At 43.0% G+C, this 16,891-nt stretch overlaps 2 protein-coding genes across 2 annotated transcripts in view; one reads left to right on the top strand and one right to left on the bottom strand.

The window, feature by feature from the left end:
- Positions 1–9,050: 9,050 nt before the first annotated feature.
- LOC308480584 (uncharacterized protein) overlaps positions 9,051–16,891 on the top strand; it is an 88,303-nt gene continuing 80,462 nt past the window's right edge. Inside the window, exon 1 of the mRNA XM_081012309.1 lies at positions 9,051–9,859. Within this exon, the coding sequence (XP_080868435.1) occupies positions 9,317–9,859 (543 nt within the window). The 5' untranslated portion in view covers positions 9,051–9,316. The remainder of the gene's footprint in view (positions 9,860–16,891) is intronic.
- LOC308480620 (uncharacterized protein C1orf21) overlaps positions 13,938–16,891 on the bottom strand; it is a 134,487-nt gene continuing 131,533 nt past the window's right edge. Inside the window, exon 6 of the mRNA XM_081012393.1 lies at positions 13,938–16,741. Within this exon, the coding sequence (XP_080868519.1) occupies positions 16,703–16,741 (39 nt within the window). The 3' untranslated portion in view covers positions 13,938–16,702. The remainder of the gene's footprint in view (positions 16,742–16,891) is intronic.

Below are 16,891 nucleotides of genomic sequence, written 5' to 3'. Positions count from 1 at the left end.
AATGTTCTGTATCATTCAACTTACTGATGTTCTAATTACCTCTGACTTCCCTCCCCTTCTTAGTTGGTTCCTTTTGAGTTCTTGGTTGAATGCATATCATTGTGAATCTAGATTGTTGGTAACCATCTTAACTGTTACATTTTGATGTTTCTAATTACAAGAGTATAGTAAAAGCTATGGTTTTCCCAGTAGTGATGTATGGAAGTGAGAGCTGGACCATAAAGAAGGCCGATCGCCGAAGAATGGATGCTTTTGAATTATGGTGCTGGAGGAGACTCTTGAGAGTCCCATGGACTGCAAGAAGACCAAACACATCCATTCTTAAGGAAATCAGCCCTGAGTGCTCACTGGAAGGACAGATCGTGAAGCTGAGGCTCCAATACTTTGGCCACCTCATGAGAAGAGAAGACCTCCCTGGAAAAGACCCTGATGTTGGGAAAGATGGAGGGCACAAGGAGAAGGAGACGACAGAGGATGAGATGGTTGGATGGTGTTCTTGAAGCTACCAGCATGAATTTGATCAAACTGCGGGAGGCAGTGGAGGACAGAAGTGCCTGGTGTGCTCTGGTCCATGGGGTCACGAAGAGTCGGACACGACTAAACGACTAAACAACAACAACAACAAAATTACAAGAGTTAATCTAAACCAGTCAAAAATTTTAATTCTCTGCAGTGGTATTTCAGGAATTGTTTGAATGTATTCCAATCTTTGCTAAATTTGAATGTATTCCAATCTTTGCTAAATCCCTTATCTTGTCCTGTCAATGTATCCATCTCAGCATATTCAAACTTTCATTGACAGTATTGTTTCGCTTTTCCAGTTTTGTGCAATCAAAACTCTCGCTGCCGTGGTGGCGTACATAAATAATTTCTTTAGCTCTCTTGGGATCTCTCGCCCAATAATCCCTAAAAGAAATGCCTCAGGTTTTGGGGGGAATGAGATTTTAAACATCTTTTTCTACTCATTATAAATTGAGTCCCAAAATTCCTTCATTCTTTTACAGGTCCACCATACATGATACACTGATCCCTCCTTACATTTCCAGCAACGATTTGAATTATTTTTGTACATTATCGCTAATTTCCTCGATGTTATATACCAGCAATAGAAGTCCTTCATGTAGTTTTCCTTAATAGAAAAACAAACTGTAAACTTAAGATCTTCCCTCCACAGTCTTTGCCAATCTGAGAGTTGTATGTTATGACCTAGATCTCTTGCCCACTTTACCATGGCAGATTTTACCTCCTCATCCTTCACCAACCATTCTAATAAATCTCCCAAATAAATCTTGTTATATCTTTCTGCCAGGTCTTAAATTGTTTTACACTGTCCACTACTGGGATGGCTTGAAACAGAAAAAGCATTTTAGGCAACACATTTTTATTGTGGAGAGCCTACACCAGAATGATAATCTTAACATGTCCCATATTTTCAAGCTTCTTTTTATCTTCTTCCAAATTGGTATATAGTTGTCTTTATATAGATTTATGTTCTTTGCCGATATCCAGATTACTATATATTTGATTCTTTTACAAATTGTCAGTCCTGTAAGTTGTTGCAGTTCTCTTCTATCCTCTTCTCTCATATTTTTTATTAACATTTTTGTTTTTTCTTTATTGAGTTTGAAGCCTGCAACTAACCCAAATTCTGTAATCTTCTCTATCACTATTGGCATGCCTTCTTTTGGGTTTTCCGTTGTTATAGTCAGGTCGTCGGCAAAGGCTTTTACTTTAAAAGTCTTATTTTCAACAACTATACCCCTTATGTTCTTTTCTTTTCTGATGTTCGTATTCAGAATTTCCAACACCAAAATAAGTAACAGTGGGGATAAAGGACACACCTGTCTTGTACCTCTCTTAATATCACAGTTTTATGTTAGATTTGTTATTTATAACTACTTTAGCTATTTGTTGTGAATATATTGCATTTATAGGTAAAGGGACCCCTGACCATTAGGTCCAGTCATGACCGACTCTGGGGTTGCAGCACTCATCTCGCTTTATTGGCCGAGGGAGCCGGCGTACAGCTTCTGGGTCATGTGGCCAGCATGACTAAGCCGCTTCTGGCAAACCAGAGCAGCGCACGGAAACATCATTTACCTTCCTGCCGGAGCGGCACCTATTTATCTACTTGCACTTTAACGTGCTTTTGAACTGCTAGGTGGGCAGGAGTAGGGACCGAGCAAGGGGAGCTCACCCCATCGCGGGGATTTGAACCGCCGACCTTCTGATCGGCAAATCCTAGGCTCTGCGGTTTAACCCACAGCGCCACCCGCATCCCTATTTATACCTTTATAGAAATTCTCTCCCACTTCTATCATCTTCACCCCCCCATTAACCTCCAGGAGACGTTGTTGAATGCCTTCTCGGCATCGATGAACAACAATGCCACCTGTTTTTCATTTCTAACTAGAGCAGTGGTATCCAAACTTTATTCAAAAAGGGCCAGATTTGATGAAGTGAATATGCGTGAGGGCTGACCATTTTGCCTGATGTTCTTTGAACCATTAAAATTAAATGCAAATTAATTTAAATGCAAATTAGCTATTTTACGCAAAGTTTATTGCAAATGGCATACTTTTCATTTCATCACATGGATGACAAATCTAAACAGGTGTTAAATCTCTCTGGCTTTCATATCTGAAGGCTGGATGGGGAAAAAAATCCAGGAAGCTGAAATATATGTCAGGAACATTGTAAAGTACATTACATATTATTGGTAATAAAGGTTGTCTGTCAACTTTTAAGTTCAAAAAATATGAACAGGAACATAACACCAAGTTGGCACAAACCTCTTGATGAGGGTAGTAAACAAACCAGCAAAGAATGTTAAAGGAAGTGTTTTTGTGTGTGTGTGTTTGTCTCCCCCTTTTTCTTCCCTCTCTCCTTAAGAGCGCTCTCCTCTCCATTGCTGGGGGAAAGACAGTATATATGTGTCTGCATATGCATGCCACCCACCCACCCACACATATGGCATGTGCACGCACACATAGTGCCAGACCCGATGGGGGAGGAGAGAAAATGCAGGGAGGAGAAGAGTAAGTGATGAGATTAAACGAGAAGGGGGGGGGGTGGAAGAGAGACGTGAAAACATTGTGCTCCACAAGATTCCAGAGACCAAAAAAAAATCCCTATATGGAAAGTGGGGGGGGGGGGCTGTTCCACCTTTCCCACCACAACCCCTGCCCAATCCCCTTTAGATTTGCTGCGATGGGATGGGGAGCGCAGGGTGGAGACAGCTGGGAGAGGGTGGCAGATAAAGAGAGGGAGAGAGGGGCTTCTGGACAGAGGCTGCTCCAGGCCTCTTCCTGCGGCCCACCTCTCCTCTGGCATCTCCTGCGTCTTTGGGCCCAGCCCCTCCCCCTCAGCCAGCAGCTGCAGCCGGCGGTTCTGGCGAGCGAATCCCGCGACCAATCATGCAGCGCCGCCACCAGAGATGCACCAATCACAGCCCAGCCCGCCTCCCTCTAACCTTCCTTCAAGCAGAGCAGCAGGCAGGCACGCGGGGGCCGTAACACATCAATTTTTCAAAATTGGGGGGGGGGCATTTTAAACCAGGCATCAGGCTGGACTTTGGACATGCCTGCTCTAGAGTATCTATCACATATCTTATATTATTTTTCATGTGGCGCCCTGGGAGAAATCCTGCTTGATCCTCATGGATATAATCTTTTAATATGCATTTCAGTCTATTTGCTAGTATGTCTGCGGATATTTTGTAATCCTTATTAAGGAGAGATATAGGTCGGTAATTCTTAACTGATGTTGGATCTGTTCCCTTAGGGGAACAAATGATGCTGGTAGTTTCCCTGTATTTAAGATGTTGTTCACTACTCTTTATATGGTAGTGACAGTAGATCTTCTAATTTTTTAATAGTATTTGGCTGGTAATCCATCTGGCCCTGGAGTCTTTCCTACTTTCATCCTTTCCATGGCTTGTTGAATTTCCATCATACTAATTGGGGCATTCAGTTGGGTTGTCTCTTCTTTTGTAATCTTCCATAATTTATTCTGGTTCAAAAACTCATCTATTCTTTCTTGTTTCTCTTGGACTTCTTTATATAACTCTCTATAATATTCTAAGAAACTATTACTTCCCTTTTTTGGTTCCTCAATTGTTTTACTATCCACAATCAATTTGTTTATCAGCTTTTCGCTTTGTTTCTTCCTTAATTGCCAAGCCAAGCTTTCCAGGTTTATTTGCCAATTTAAAGTTGTTTTGTTTTAACATTTTTATCTTTGATTCTATTTCTTGATTCAAAATCATTGATAGTTGTACTTGCAGCATTTTAATATTTTGATTTAGCTTCTCATTTTTTGGATTCTTTGCTAATTTTCATTCTTTTTAATCTCCTCTAATATTTCCATTAGGGACGTGGGTGGCGCCATGGGTTAAACCACAGAGCCTAGGGCTTGCCGATCAGAAGGTCGGCGGTTCGAATCCCCGTGACGGGGTGAGCTCCCGTTGCTCAGTCCCTGCTCCTGCCAACCTAGCAGTTCGAAAGCACGTCAAAGTGCAAGTAGATAAATAGGTACCTGTGGCGATCACACAGCGCCCCCGGACGTTTCACAGTCTATTGACCTTGTGCCACCACTGCGGTTGCTTTCTTCGCTGCCACCACCCCGCTTCTCACGGGGACACATGGAGTCCAGACAGTTGTTAACATAAACAAATAATCAAGTTTTTTTTAAAGTGCAGGAATAAGCATATGGTTTCGGTTTATTTTTCTCTTGTCAGTTTCCTAACCTTAGTTCCTACAACTTCAAACTGAATTATTCCCAACTATCTATCTAACTCCCTAACAATTCCTCTCACTTTCTCACAATTCAACTCGACCAACCCACTGCCTATTCCACCCTCTTCCTTCTCCAACACCCAAGCCTCAACTCCCAACTGACAAACCTCAACTGTCTTTTTCAAAACCTCCCCTCTAACGTCTACTCCCCCCTTGCATTCTCACTGGCCAATCACATCACCCCCATTTTAACCCTTTCCTTGACAAATCCTAGGAGGCAAACGCCACAGTACCACTCTGGTGGGAAGGTAAACGGCGTTTCTGTGCGCTGCTCTGGTTCACCAGAAGCGGCTTAGTCATACTGGCCACATGACCCGGAAGCTGTACGCCGGCTCCCTCGGCCAGTAAAGCAAGATGAGCGCTGCACCCCCAGAGTCGGTCACGACTGGACCTAATGGTCAGGGATCCCTTTACCTTTACCTAATATTTCCATTGTTTCTTATTCTTTCCGTTTTCTCTGGATCCTGTTCTACTGCATGAAGAAACTTCTCATTACCGCTTCTCCTGCCTCCCATATGATCTTGATGTCAGTTCCCTTATTCAGATTAAATTCAAAGTATTCTTTTAAAGATTTCTTAGCTTTTTGTATTATTTCTTCATTGTTAAGTAATGCTTCATTTAGCCTCCATCTACGATGTCCTCTTTCTTTTCCCTTCAGAGATAAAAACACTGGGATATGATCTGATAGCAACTTTGGTTGGATTTCTATTTTTCCTACTCTTAATGTTAAATCTTTTGTGATCCAAAGTCCATCTAGTCTACTGGCTGACTGATTTGGCTCCGAAAAATAAGTGAACTCCCTTGGATGTTTACATCTCCAAGCATCCAACTTGAAGGTTTCTATTAAATGGAAGAATGATTGTGGTAATTTTCCTGTTTTATTATCTACACTTCTTTGTGTTCTATCATTTTCTTAGGAGAAAACTCCATTAAAATCTCCTAAAAGGATTATTTTTTCCTCCATATACTCTAGCATTTTTTCCTCCAATTTTTTTTGGTAGAATTCTGCTTTATTATCGTTTGAAGCGTATATTCCTATCACCACCAATTTCTCTCCTTGTTCCATTACTTGAATTATTACAATCCTTCCCTCTTCATCTTTAAAAAGCATCTTTGGTTCTAATCTAGGTTTTACATAAATAACCACCCCTCTTTTCTTACACTTGTCTGAGGAGATGAATTCTGTTCCTAACTTCTTATTAGTCAACACCCTCCTGTGTTTCCTGGATACATGTGTCTTTTGGAGGCATATTATGTCCAATTTGTGTTTCATTAAAATATGTCCCACTCTATTACTTTTTAATTTATTCTTCAAACCATTCACATTCCATGTTGTGATTCCTAAGTCCATTATTTCTTTCAACTTAAATACTACGATAAAAAGTAAAGACAAAGTGTGATGGCCTGGGATTCCGATTCGGAGGATGAAACAGAGGAATCCCAGCCTGCACAGGAGTCCCCGCCTCCAGGGCCGGCTGAACTGGGGCAAGGCCTAGATGCTGAAGAGCCTGCACCTGTGGCAGTGCATCAGGAGCTGGCCCCAGGTGAAGCCCTTCTGGCCCCAGAGGGGCTTGATGACTCAGTGGCCACAGGTGAGCCTCCTCCAGGGCCCAGTAACCCTTCGGCCTCTCCTGATCTGCAGAGGCTTAGGGCAGAGAGGCGAAGGGAACTGGTTGCCCCCAGGAGGAGTGCTCGCCTTAAGGCCAGAGGAGGCGGGGCTCCTGGGGACCGGGACCGCCCCTGGCCTTAGAAGAGGATAAAAGCCCAGTCAGCCCGGCCCCAGGTTGCGGGAGCAACGTCGTTGTTGGCTTCGGACCTTCCTGTGTTCCTGATCCCTGCTCGGCCTCCTGTTCCTGACTATCCGGTACTCCTGTTCCCTGCTCGGCTTCCTGTTCCTGACTATCCGGTGCTCCTGTTCCCTGCTCGGCCTCCTGTTCCCGACCATCCGGTGTTCCTGTTCCCTGCACAGCCTCCTGTTCCAGCGTTCCTGTTCCCCGCCCGGCTCTCTGCCTCGGACCTTGCCCCTCTTCGTGTGGACTCTGCTACACCCAAGGTACCTTACCCCCGGGACCAGCACACAAAGAAAATAAAGAAAACATAGTGTGTTGCCCTAAAGGTGTACTCTTCTAGTTACTCTTGGTCTTCTTCCTGGTTGTTCTCTTCTTCTTCCTGGTTATTCTCTCTAGTTTCCTCCAGTTCCTCATCTCCCTCCTCCCCAGTCAACTGCCCTTTTATTCCTAAATTCTTTTTGTAACTTCTCACAAATCTTTCTGCTTTTTCCACTGACTTGAATCTCCATCTTTTCTCTTTATATGTGAAAGTGATTCCCTCTGAGAACTCCCACCTATATGGGATGTTTTTCTTTTTGAGTGGGTCTATCATAAATGTAGGCACTGTGGTTTAAATCACTGTGCCACTTGTGCTTGCCGATCAGAAGGTCGCGGTACGAAGCCCCACGACAGGGCGAGCTCCCATTGTTCGGTCCCAGCTTCTGCCAACCATTTCTTCCCCTTCTATTTGCCAGGAGGTGAAGGGCCCAGTGGCCATGATCTTCTTTTTTTGATGTTGAGCTTCAGACCATACTTTGCGCTCTCCTATTTCACCCTTATTAAAAGGTTCTTTAATTCCTCCTCACTTTCTGCCATCAAGGTTGTGTCATCTGCATATCTGAGGTTGTTGATATTTCTTCCGGCAATCTTAATTCCGGCTTGGGATTCGTCTAGCCCAGCCTTTCGCATGATGAATTCTGCATATAAGTTAAATAAGCAGGGAGACAAAATACAGCCTTGTCGTACTCCTTTCCCAATTTTGAACCAATCAGTTCTTCCATATCCAGTTCTAACTGTAGCTTCTTGTCCCACAGAGATTTTTCAGGAGACAGATGAGGTGATCAGGCACTCCCATTTCTTTAAGAACTTGCCATAGTTTGCTGTGGTCGACACAGTCAAAGACTTTTGCATAGTCAATGAAGCAGAAGTAGATGTCTTTCTGGATCTCTCTAGCTTTCTCCATAATCCAGCGCATGTTTGCAATTTGGTCTCTGGTTCCTCTGCCCCTTCGAAATCCAGCTTGCACTTCTGGGAGTTCTCGGTCCACATACTGCTTAAGCCTGCCTTGTAGAATTTTAAGCATAACCTTGCTAGCGTGTGAAATGAGTGCAATTGTGCGGTAGTTGGAGCATTCTTTGGCACTGCCCTTCTTTGGGATTGGGATGTAGACTGATCTTCTCCAATCCTCTGGCCACTGCTGAGTTTTCCAAATTTGCTGGCATATTGAGTGTAGCATCTTAACAGCATCATCATTACTTAATGGATCGCTACTTAATGGATCCAATTGGCTTCCAGAGAGTGGTAGGGGATGTTTTATCCCATGTTGATGGCGTTTCAGCTGATTCCCTGGTGGCCCGCTGGAATACGGAGTTAACTAGGGCTATTGACTGTCTGGCTCCAAAGCGCCCTCTCTGATTGCATGGAGCCCGGACAGCCCTGTGGTTTTCCCCGGAGCTGAGGGCGATGAAACAATCGTTGAGACGGCTAGAGCGCCGGTGGCAGAAAACTCATTCTGAATCAGACTGGACACGGGCTAGAGTTCAACGTCGAGCCTCCCAAGTGGCAACGGCGACGGCGAAGAGGGCTTCCATTGCATCTGCAGAAAACAGCAGCAGGAGACTTTTTCAGGCGGTTCGCAATCTATCAGAACCATCTGCGCCACCGGGGCCTGGTAGGGACCCCAAGATCTCCTGCAATGCTTTTGCAAAGTTTTTTGCAGACAAAGTCACTCAGATTCAGAAGGAGGTAGACTCCACCGTGGGAGCAGGGCCAGGGCAGGAGAGTGCTAGAGTTCTGTCTAGTCTTGTTACATGGGATCAATTCCAATCTGTTACCTCCGAGGATGTGGACAGGCTGCTTGGACAAGTGAAACCGACCACCTGTCTCCTTGATCCTTGCCCATCCTGGCTGATAAAAGCGAGCCAGAAAGGGCTGGGCAATGGGCTCTGCGGGGTGGTGAATGCTTCCCTCTGTGAGGGAGCCTTCCCAGACCCGCTGAAAGTGGCGGTCATTAAACCGCTTCTTAAAAAAAAATCTTTAGACCCGGCCAATTTGGCCAACTATCGCCCAGTCTCAAATCTACCATTCTTGGGCAATGTGATTGAGCGGGTGATTGTCGAACAACTCCAAGTAGGCCTGGAGGATGCGGACCATTTGGATCCCTTTCAATCGGGATTCAGGCCTCACCATGGGACTGAAACTGCCTTGGTCGTGCTGGATGATGATCTCCGGCGAGCTAGGGACAAAGGTGAAAGCTGTTTCCTAGTTCTGCTGGATCTCTCAGTGGCCTTCGACACCATCAACTATAACATCCTTCTGGACCGTCTAGAGTGGCTGGGAGCTGGGGGCACTGTTATACGGTGGTTCCACTCCTTTCTCCTGGGCCATGTCCAGAAAGTGGTGTTGGGGGATGAGTGTTCAGACCCCTGGGCTCTCACTTGTGGGGTGCCTCAGGGTTCCGTCCTCTCCCCCATGCTTTTTAATATCTATATGAAGCCGCTGGGAGAGATCATCAGGGGATTTGAGCTGGGTGTTCATCAGTATGCGGATGATACCCAGCTCTACCTCTCTTTCAAATTGGAACCAGTGAAGGCGGTGAAGATCCTGTGTGAGTGTCTGGAGGCGGTTAGAGGATGGATGGCAGCTAACAGATTGAGGGTGAATCCTGACAAGACAGAAGTACTGTTTTTGGGGGACAGGGGGCAGGCGGGTGTGGGGGATTCCCTGGTCCTGAATGGGGTAACTGTGCCCCTGAAGGACCAGGTGCACAGCCTGGGAGTCATTTTGGACTCACAGCTGTCCATGGAGGCGCAGGTTAATTCTGTGTCCAGGGCAGCTGTCTACCAGCTCTACCTGGTATGCAGGCTAAGACCCTACCTGCCCGCAGACTGTCTCGCCAGAGTGGTGCATGCTCTAGTTATCTCCCGCTTGGACTACTGCAACGTGCTCTACGTGGGGCTACCTTTGAAGGTGACGTGGAAACTGCAATTAATCCAGAATGCGGCAGCTAGACTGGTGACTGGGAGTGGCCGCCAGGACCATTATAACACCAATCCTGAGAGATCTGCATTGGCTCCCAGGATATTTCCCTAAATGGCCTCGGTCCGGTATACCTGAAGGAGCGTCTCCACCCCCTTCGTTCAGCTTGGACTCTGAGATCCAGCGCCGAGGGCCTTTTGGCGGTTCCCTCATTGCAAGAAGTAAGGTTACAGGGAACCAGACAGAGGGCCTTCTCGGTAGTGGCGCCCACCCTGTGGAACACCCTCCCACCAGATGTGAAAGAAATAAGCAGCTATCCTATCTTTAAAAGACATCTGAAGGCATCCCTGTTCAGGGAAGTTTTTAATATTTATTTTTATTTTTTTTATAAGATATTTATTAGGTTTTTTTTGAAATATTACAGTAAAAATGAAAAAGAAAAGAGAAAAATACAAAATAAAAACAATTAAAAACACACATATTTCCAGTTACTTATTTTCCTTTAGCTTGTTTCCCGGACCTCCTCATACCTCCCTTTTTTGTATTCCACTTCAATTTATTGGTTCAGCAAATCCTTACCATTAGATTTTAACCCATTTATAACCCTTTTTTTCATATTCTCTTAAAGCATTACAGCTAGAAACCACTTAGTTACTATCCAACATCATTCTATCATTCATTAATTTTACAATATTTCTGTAAGTAGTCTTTAAATTTCTTCCAATCTTCTTCCACCAACTCTTCTCCCTGGTCTCGGATTCTGCCAGTCATTTCCGCCAATTCCATATAGTCCATCACCTTCATCTGCCATTCTTCCCGGGTGGGTAGATCTTGTGTCTTCCAATACTTTGCAATGAGTATTCTTGCTGGTGTTGTAGCATACATAAAAAAGTTCTGTCCTTCTTTGGCACCAATTGGCCAACAATGCCCAGAAGAAAGGCCTCTGGTTTCTTCAAGAAGGTATATTTAAATACCTTTTTCAGTTCATTATATATCATTTCCCAGAAAGCCTTAATCCTTGGGCACGTCCACCAAAGGTGAAAGAATGTACCTTCAGTTTCTTTACATTTCCAGCATTTATTATCGGGCAAATGATAGATTTTTGCAAGCTTGACTGGAGTCATGTACCACCTGTATATCATTTTCATAATATTCTCTCTTAAGGCATTACATGCCGTAAACTTCATACCTGTGGTCCATAACTGTTCCCAGTCAGCAAACATAATATTATGTCCAACATCTTGTGCCCATTTAATCATCGCAGATTTCACCGTTTCATCCTGAGTATTCCATTTCAACAGCAAGTTATACATTCTTGACAAATTTTTAGTTTTGGGTTCTAACAGTTCTGTTTCTAATTTTGATTTTTCCACCTGGAAGCCAATTTTCTTATCCAGATTATATGCCTCCATTATCTGGTAATAATGAATCCAATCTCTCACTTTATTTTTTAGTTTCTCGAAACTCTGCAATTTCAATTTGTCTCCTTCTTGTTCCAAAATTTCCCAATATTTCGGCCATTTGGCCTCCATATTGAGCCTTTTCAGAGCTTTCGCTTCCATCGGTGACAACCACCTTGGGGTTTTATTTTCCAATAAATCCTTGTATCTTATCCAAACATTAAACAGTGCTTTCCTGACAATATGATTTTTAAATGCTTTATGTGCTTTGACCTTATCATACCATAAATATGCATGCCAAATACGTTGTTGAAACCTTCCAAATCCAAAATGTCTGTATTTTCAAGAAGTAGCCATTCTTTCAACCAGCAAAAAGCTGCTGATTCATAATAAAGTTTAAAGTCTGGCAGGGCAAATCCACCTCTTTCCTTTGCATCAGTTAATATCTTGAATTTTATTCTGGGCTTCTTGCCCAGTTTTTAATATTTAATGCTGTACTTGATTAGGAGCCGCCCAGAGTGGCTGGGGAAACTCAGTCAGACGGGCGGGAAATAAATAAATTATTATTATTATTATTATTATTATTATTATTATTATTCTAGACTAGTCCAAATATCGGCGCTACTTTTTTCCCTTCAAACCCCTCTTCTCCCAATCGCTGCTTCTCAAGTCCGTTCCCAAACCGTTCTTCTCCTTCTGTCTTTGTTGTCCGTTGCCGTCTTGTCATTCTAGTCTCTCCCTTCCCCTACTGTTGCTTTCTCGATATTTCTACACTCAGATATTTCTCCACGTGCTTGCAAGTAAAGATACAAACATGCAAGCTGGATTATAATGTCCATAAAATTTAGGAAATTCTATTCTTTACTGGCAGTTAAGGAGAACTATAACAGAAAAATTCCCCATGCTATTTCAGTATACCCAACCACCACTCAAGCTTCTTTATATTTCTTACCTGCGTAACTCCAGAGAAAAATAACAGCTGGAGACATTTCCACCGAGCTGAAAGCAATTTGAAAGTGAGGTCATTGCTGACAGTGTGTATACACTCAGCCCACCTTGTGGTAAATAAATTTTGTATTTTTTTTGTGTTTGACCAGAGGAGACAGAAGGTAAAAGATTGGTATGACCACATTGTCACACATGTAGGGGTTCTTTTTTTTTATTAATTGCTTACATCTGCTATAAAGACTTTGTTTTAAATAAAAAGTCCACTTTTTAAATAAAAAGTCCACTTTTTAAATAAAATAAGCCCACACCTATGTACACCATGTTTCAATTTTACTATAATTTAAAAAGAATTGTAAACCACACTGTTGAAAGGTGGGATATAAACCAAATAATATAAATAAATAAAGCCTCTTTTCAAAACACCTTCAAGTCTTTTTTAAAAAATATGTCTCTAGTCTCAGCAGTATAATCACTCCTCCTATTAAAAAACAGCTTACCAGTTTGGAAGTGAAACAGCCCCATCCTGAAAAATAAGGTTGTAGTTTTTATCTACTTATGGGATGAAATATTATCACCTAAATTCCTATGACTGTCCAGGACTGAACAGTGGCCGTTGAGTCTATAGACATAAGAATGATAAAGTAGCTCAGTCTATTGTCCAGAGGTGGAACGTCCTGGTTCCTAGCAATGAGCAACGGCCATGTTCAGCCTCCATGGTCCTAAGGCAGACTCTCAATACCAGTTGCTAAGATTCACTGGGGCTGGGGGGAGACTGCTGTTGTGCCCAGGTCCTTCTCGCAGGCTTCCCACTGCCATCTGGTTGGTCGCTGTGAGAACAGGAAGCTGGGTCACTGGCTTGATGCAACAGGGTTCTCGAATTTTTCCCTCCCTTAGGGCAGAAGTGAGAATTGCCCAAAGAAGGAGAAATTTAGTGCTGCTGTAATGAGAAGCAGCATGTCTGTCCAGAAAGAGCAAATGGTGGACGCTGGATTTTTCAATATGAAAAATGATTTTTGCTTTGGTTTTTTTGAACACTGAAAAATGCAACTTGGCTGCATGGAAGTCAATGGAACCCATGTTTCTGCATTCAGCAGCAGCTGTTGATGTGCCTCTGTCTCTGGCACTCAGGACTCTGCCCAGGCCTGGCCTCCTCTGTTCCCCAAGTGCTTTTCATCTGGCTAGAATGTTTCCCTGAACCTGGATAATGCTTCTTTCTCTGGATGCAGGATGGAGAGAGGGGTGGGAGTGAGTGCACCCAGTTAACATTTACATGGGTTGCTCAGTCCACTTTTTCCTCCAGCTACACCCGCTGCTGGCATGTGGTCCTCCAAAGGGTGCTATATTGCAATAAGTGATCATGATGAGGGCTGGCAGAGAGACCAGACGTGGGCCTTTGAGGGGAACTTCCAGGAGGACAAGAAAGAAAAAATGGGGAAGGAGAATGTCTCCTTTTGCGAACCTTGAATAGCACTGCAAGATCCCTCTTTCAGGTTGGGGAACACACTGCAACTCTTTGGTGTGTGTCACCACTTACTCTGATGTATGTTACTCAACTCTTAAATGATGCAGATAAATACTATACTCACATGTGGAATCCTACAGTTCTTCGGGTTAAGGGGGATCGACTCACCAGGCTTAAGATTCCTTGGAATGCAGAATCTGTCACACATTATTTTTTCCAAAGGAAAAAAAAATATCCCTTCTAATGGGAAGCTGCTTCATTTTTTAAAAAATGGCATCACTTGTGAAATAAAATCAACACCAGATAGGAGAACAGAAGCCTCTCTTTTAATTCTAGAGAAAAATCAGGATAAATTAGACTTTGATCAAACAAGATACAGGGAACCCGGAAAAGCAACTTCCAGTAAACTTGGAGAAAGTAGTACTGATATGAGACTATACAAATATTCAGTAATGTATAGTATATTCCATGTGAATTTATTTCACACCCAGTTATCTTTCCTCTTTAGGGCACCCCCCCTCCCCACAAAAACTGGAGAAAATAGGAGCTGAAAGAAGTCTGAACAAGTTGGTTATGGCATTCAACATTTCAGCAGCCAGAACGTGACTTCCAAGGGTAAATTTTGCTTCCCTCTATTTGCATACTGGCTTCTTCTTGCAGGGAATTACTTCACATCATGATCAAGTCCCCCAAAGTATTTGGCTCTGAACAAGGTATGGTCTCCTCCACTGGTCACCATTGCAGATAGCAGGGGCTGAAGACACCGTCTAGCACAAATCTACCCTTTACCTAGTCCCATATTCTGACACCCTTTTTCTGGAAATGCTAAAACAGAAGGGAAAAAGGGTTTTGGATCCACACCACCCCTTATAAATTGTAACCAATGCCTATGTCACATAGTCTCAGGGGGGAAATTATACCTGTAGGTTTACAATCTGAGGTAGACATGATAGACAGGGGAAAGTAAAGAGAGGAATGGGTAAGGGAAATTAAAAACAAGGTACCAAGGAAAGGGGGAAATCAGAAAAAGAGAAAAGGTAAATTTTAAGCAGTTTAAAATGTTGTATAGAGGGGAAGCAATAATGTGAGTATCAAAGGGGACAGGATTCTTCTAGAAAGAAGGTGCCAGCAACAGGAAAAGGAGAGGCATGGAAATGAACTGGAAGAATATACCTTGGAAGAAGATGACTAGAAACAGTGGAATCAAGAGAGCAGGAAGGAATGCCGAGACAGAGGACACCAGCGAGAACATTTAAAAGTTAGACCAATGAGCTTATGGTGAATACGGAAAAAATTAAGACAGTTCACAAAAGGGCAATTGGTAAATCAATCTCATTGTAAACATTTATGCTTAAGAACACAGTTATCTCTTATCTTAAGCAGAAGCTGTTGTTGCCCTTTCCTGTGAAAAATCTGGAGCCACTCAACTGATTTGCACCCAGTTACCACCACACAAAAGCCCACGGCATGTAGACAATGTTTCCATGCTTAGCTCCACCTTCTGGCTGGGGCTGATGGGGGTTCTGGTCCAAAACATCTAGAGAGCACCAGGGTGGAAAAAGTGGCTTCCGTTTTATAAAGGCTGGGCACCTACTTCAGAATCAAATGCCCAAGGCCCCTCTGTGACATCAACCAAGTCATAGCAGTTTATCCGATGGCAACCAGAGGGATGGGATCTACATACCTAGTCACTGTGACATATCTCATCAAGATGGAGACAAAAGACATCACAGCTAGAGAGGCTGGATGGTGCTCATGGTCCATTATACTGATACTAGCTAAGCAAGGACGTAATTCAACTAGTTGGACTCGGGGGCGGGTAGAATCCTATGTGCAATATCTATCTTGATCCAGGGTAAAATCTTCACTTCAACTGTATTACAATTTCCACAGACTAATCTAAAATGTGCTTTTTCAATTTGTACACTTTTCTTGACAGACGGCCATCTTGAAACCCTGATAAGGCAAAGGAGGGATATAAACCCCAGCTTCTATTGCTGCAAGAAGCATTTTTTAATGGTTATACCCCCTCAAAGACATAGAAGAAAAATGCTGAACTTCTTTAAAGAATAAATGCAAAAGTGTTTTTGTTTTTTAAACCTTAGGCTTATTTTTACTCATGACAATATTTGTTAAAAATATTACATCTGCCTTTGAGAAGAGAGAGTATCATATTTTTATATTGTGGAAAAATAAACTCTACAGACATCCCAAATTGGCACACAGGTGCTTTAAAATAACATCCTCTCACAGGATAACTCCAAAGGGCTGCTTTGCTCCCACCCTGTTTACCCAATTATTCTTTAAACACACTGGACTGCATGAATGGGTATAAGACGAGAATACCTAAAAACAGTAAAATGTTTATTTTCTTAGAAAAAAAAGAGGGATTCAAACTGATTGTGGTCACAACTTCCATCTGTGGTCAGCAAAGCCAATACTGCAAGCTTATTCCTCGATTGAAATACTTAGTTAAAGAAACTTTTTTAAAAATACAGATTTCTGCTCCTGCATCACCACATCCAGTATTTGTGTGACAACATGCTTTTAAATTGGTAACTTCTTCCTAGCAGAGAAACGAGGACGGTCATGGCAAAGCATCCCACCTCCAAAGCTCTAAATTGTCCATATTAATAAGAACTCTGCAACCCGGGGGGGAGGAGGTTGACAAACAGAGTGAACTTGAAGGTTCAGCTGCTCAGTTATGGTAGGTGTTGTATAATACTACTTCAGCCAATAGAAAATAGGCCAGCAGCCCAAGTGAAATCTACAGTGTCACTTAAGATTTTATGCTGAAATATTTGCTGTGTTCCTGGACACTGGGTAAGTGAAAAATCTGCAACATGTTTCAGCCAGCATCAGCCAAGGCAGTTCCACACAAGCCGTTCTTCGTTCCTTTCGTAACGTTCATTGTATGGTCATTAAGAAACACTGCAACTGAATGGAGCATACAATGTGGAAATGATCTTTTGTTATGTAGTGCTGTTCACTTGAGAAGACTTCCCAAAAGGAACTTGACCGTAATCTATTTACACAGTAGTATTCCCGTTTTGATCAGCAGAAATGGCACTATGTGATATCCTCCTCTTCTGAACAGTAATCACGACCCTTCAAAGGGAAAAACAGAGAGAGAGAGAGAGAGAGAGAGAGAGAGAGAAGTATATACACATTTAACACAGGAAAAACAAACTAGCTACAGGAAAAACAGAACCAGCTCTTTGGCAGCTACATTGAATCCTTCTGTGTTTGGTCCTATAG

Source organism: Podarcis pityusensis (genome assembly GCF_964106645.2).
Source record: "Podarcis pityusensis genome assembly, chromosome: 6".
Taxonomy (NCBI): domain Eukaryota; kingdom Metazoa; phylum Chordata; class Lepidosauria; order Squamata; family Lacertidae; genus Podarcis; species Podarcis pityusensis.
The sequence above is the reverse complement of the archived record's forward strand: the minus strand, read 5'-3'. Positions and strand labels throughout refer to the sequence as shown.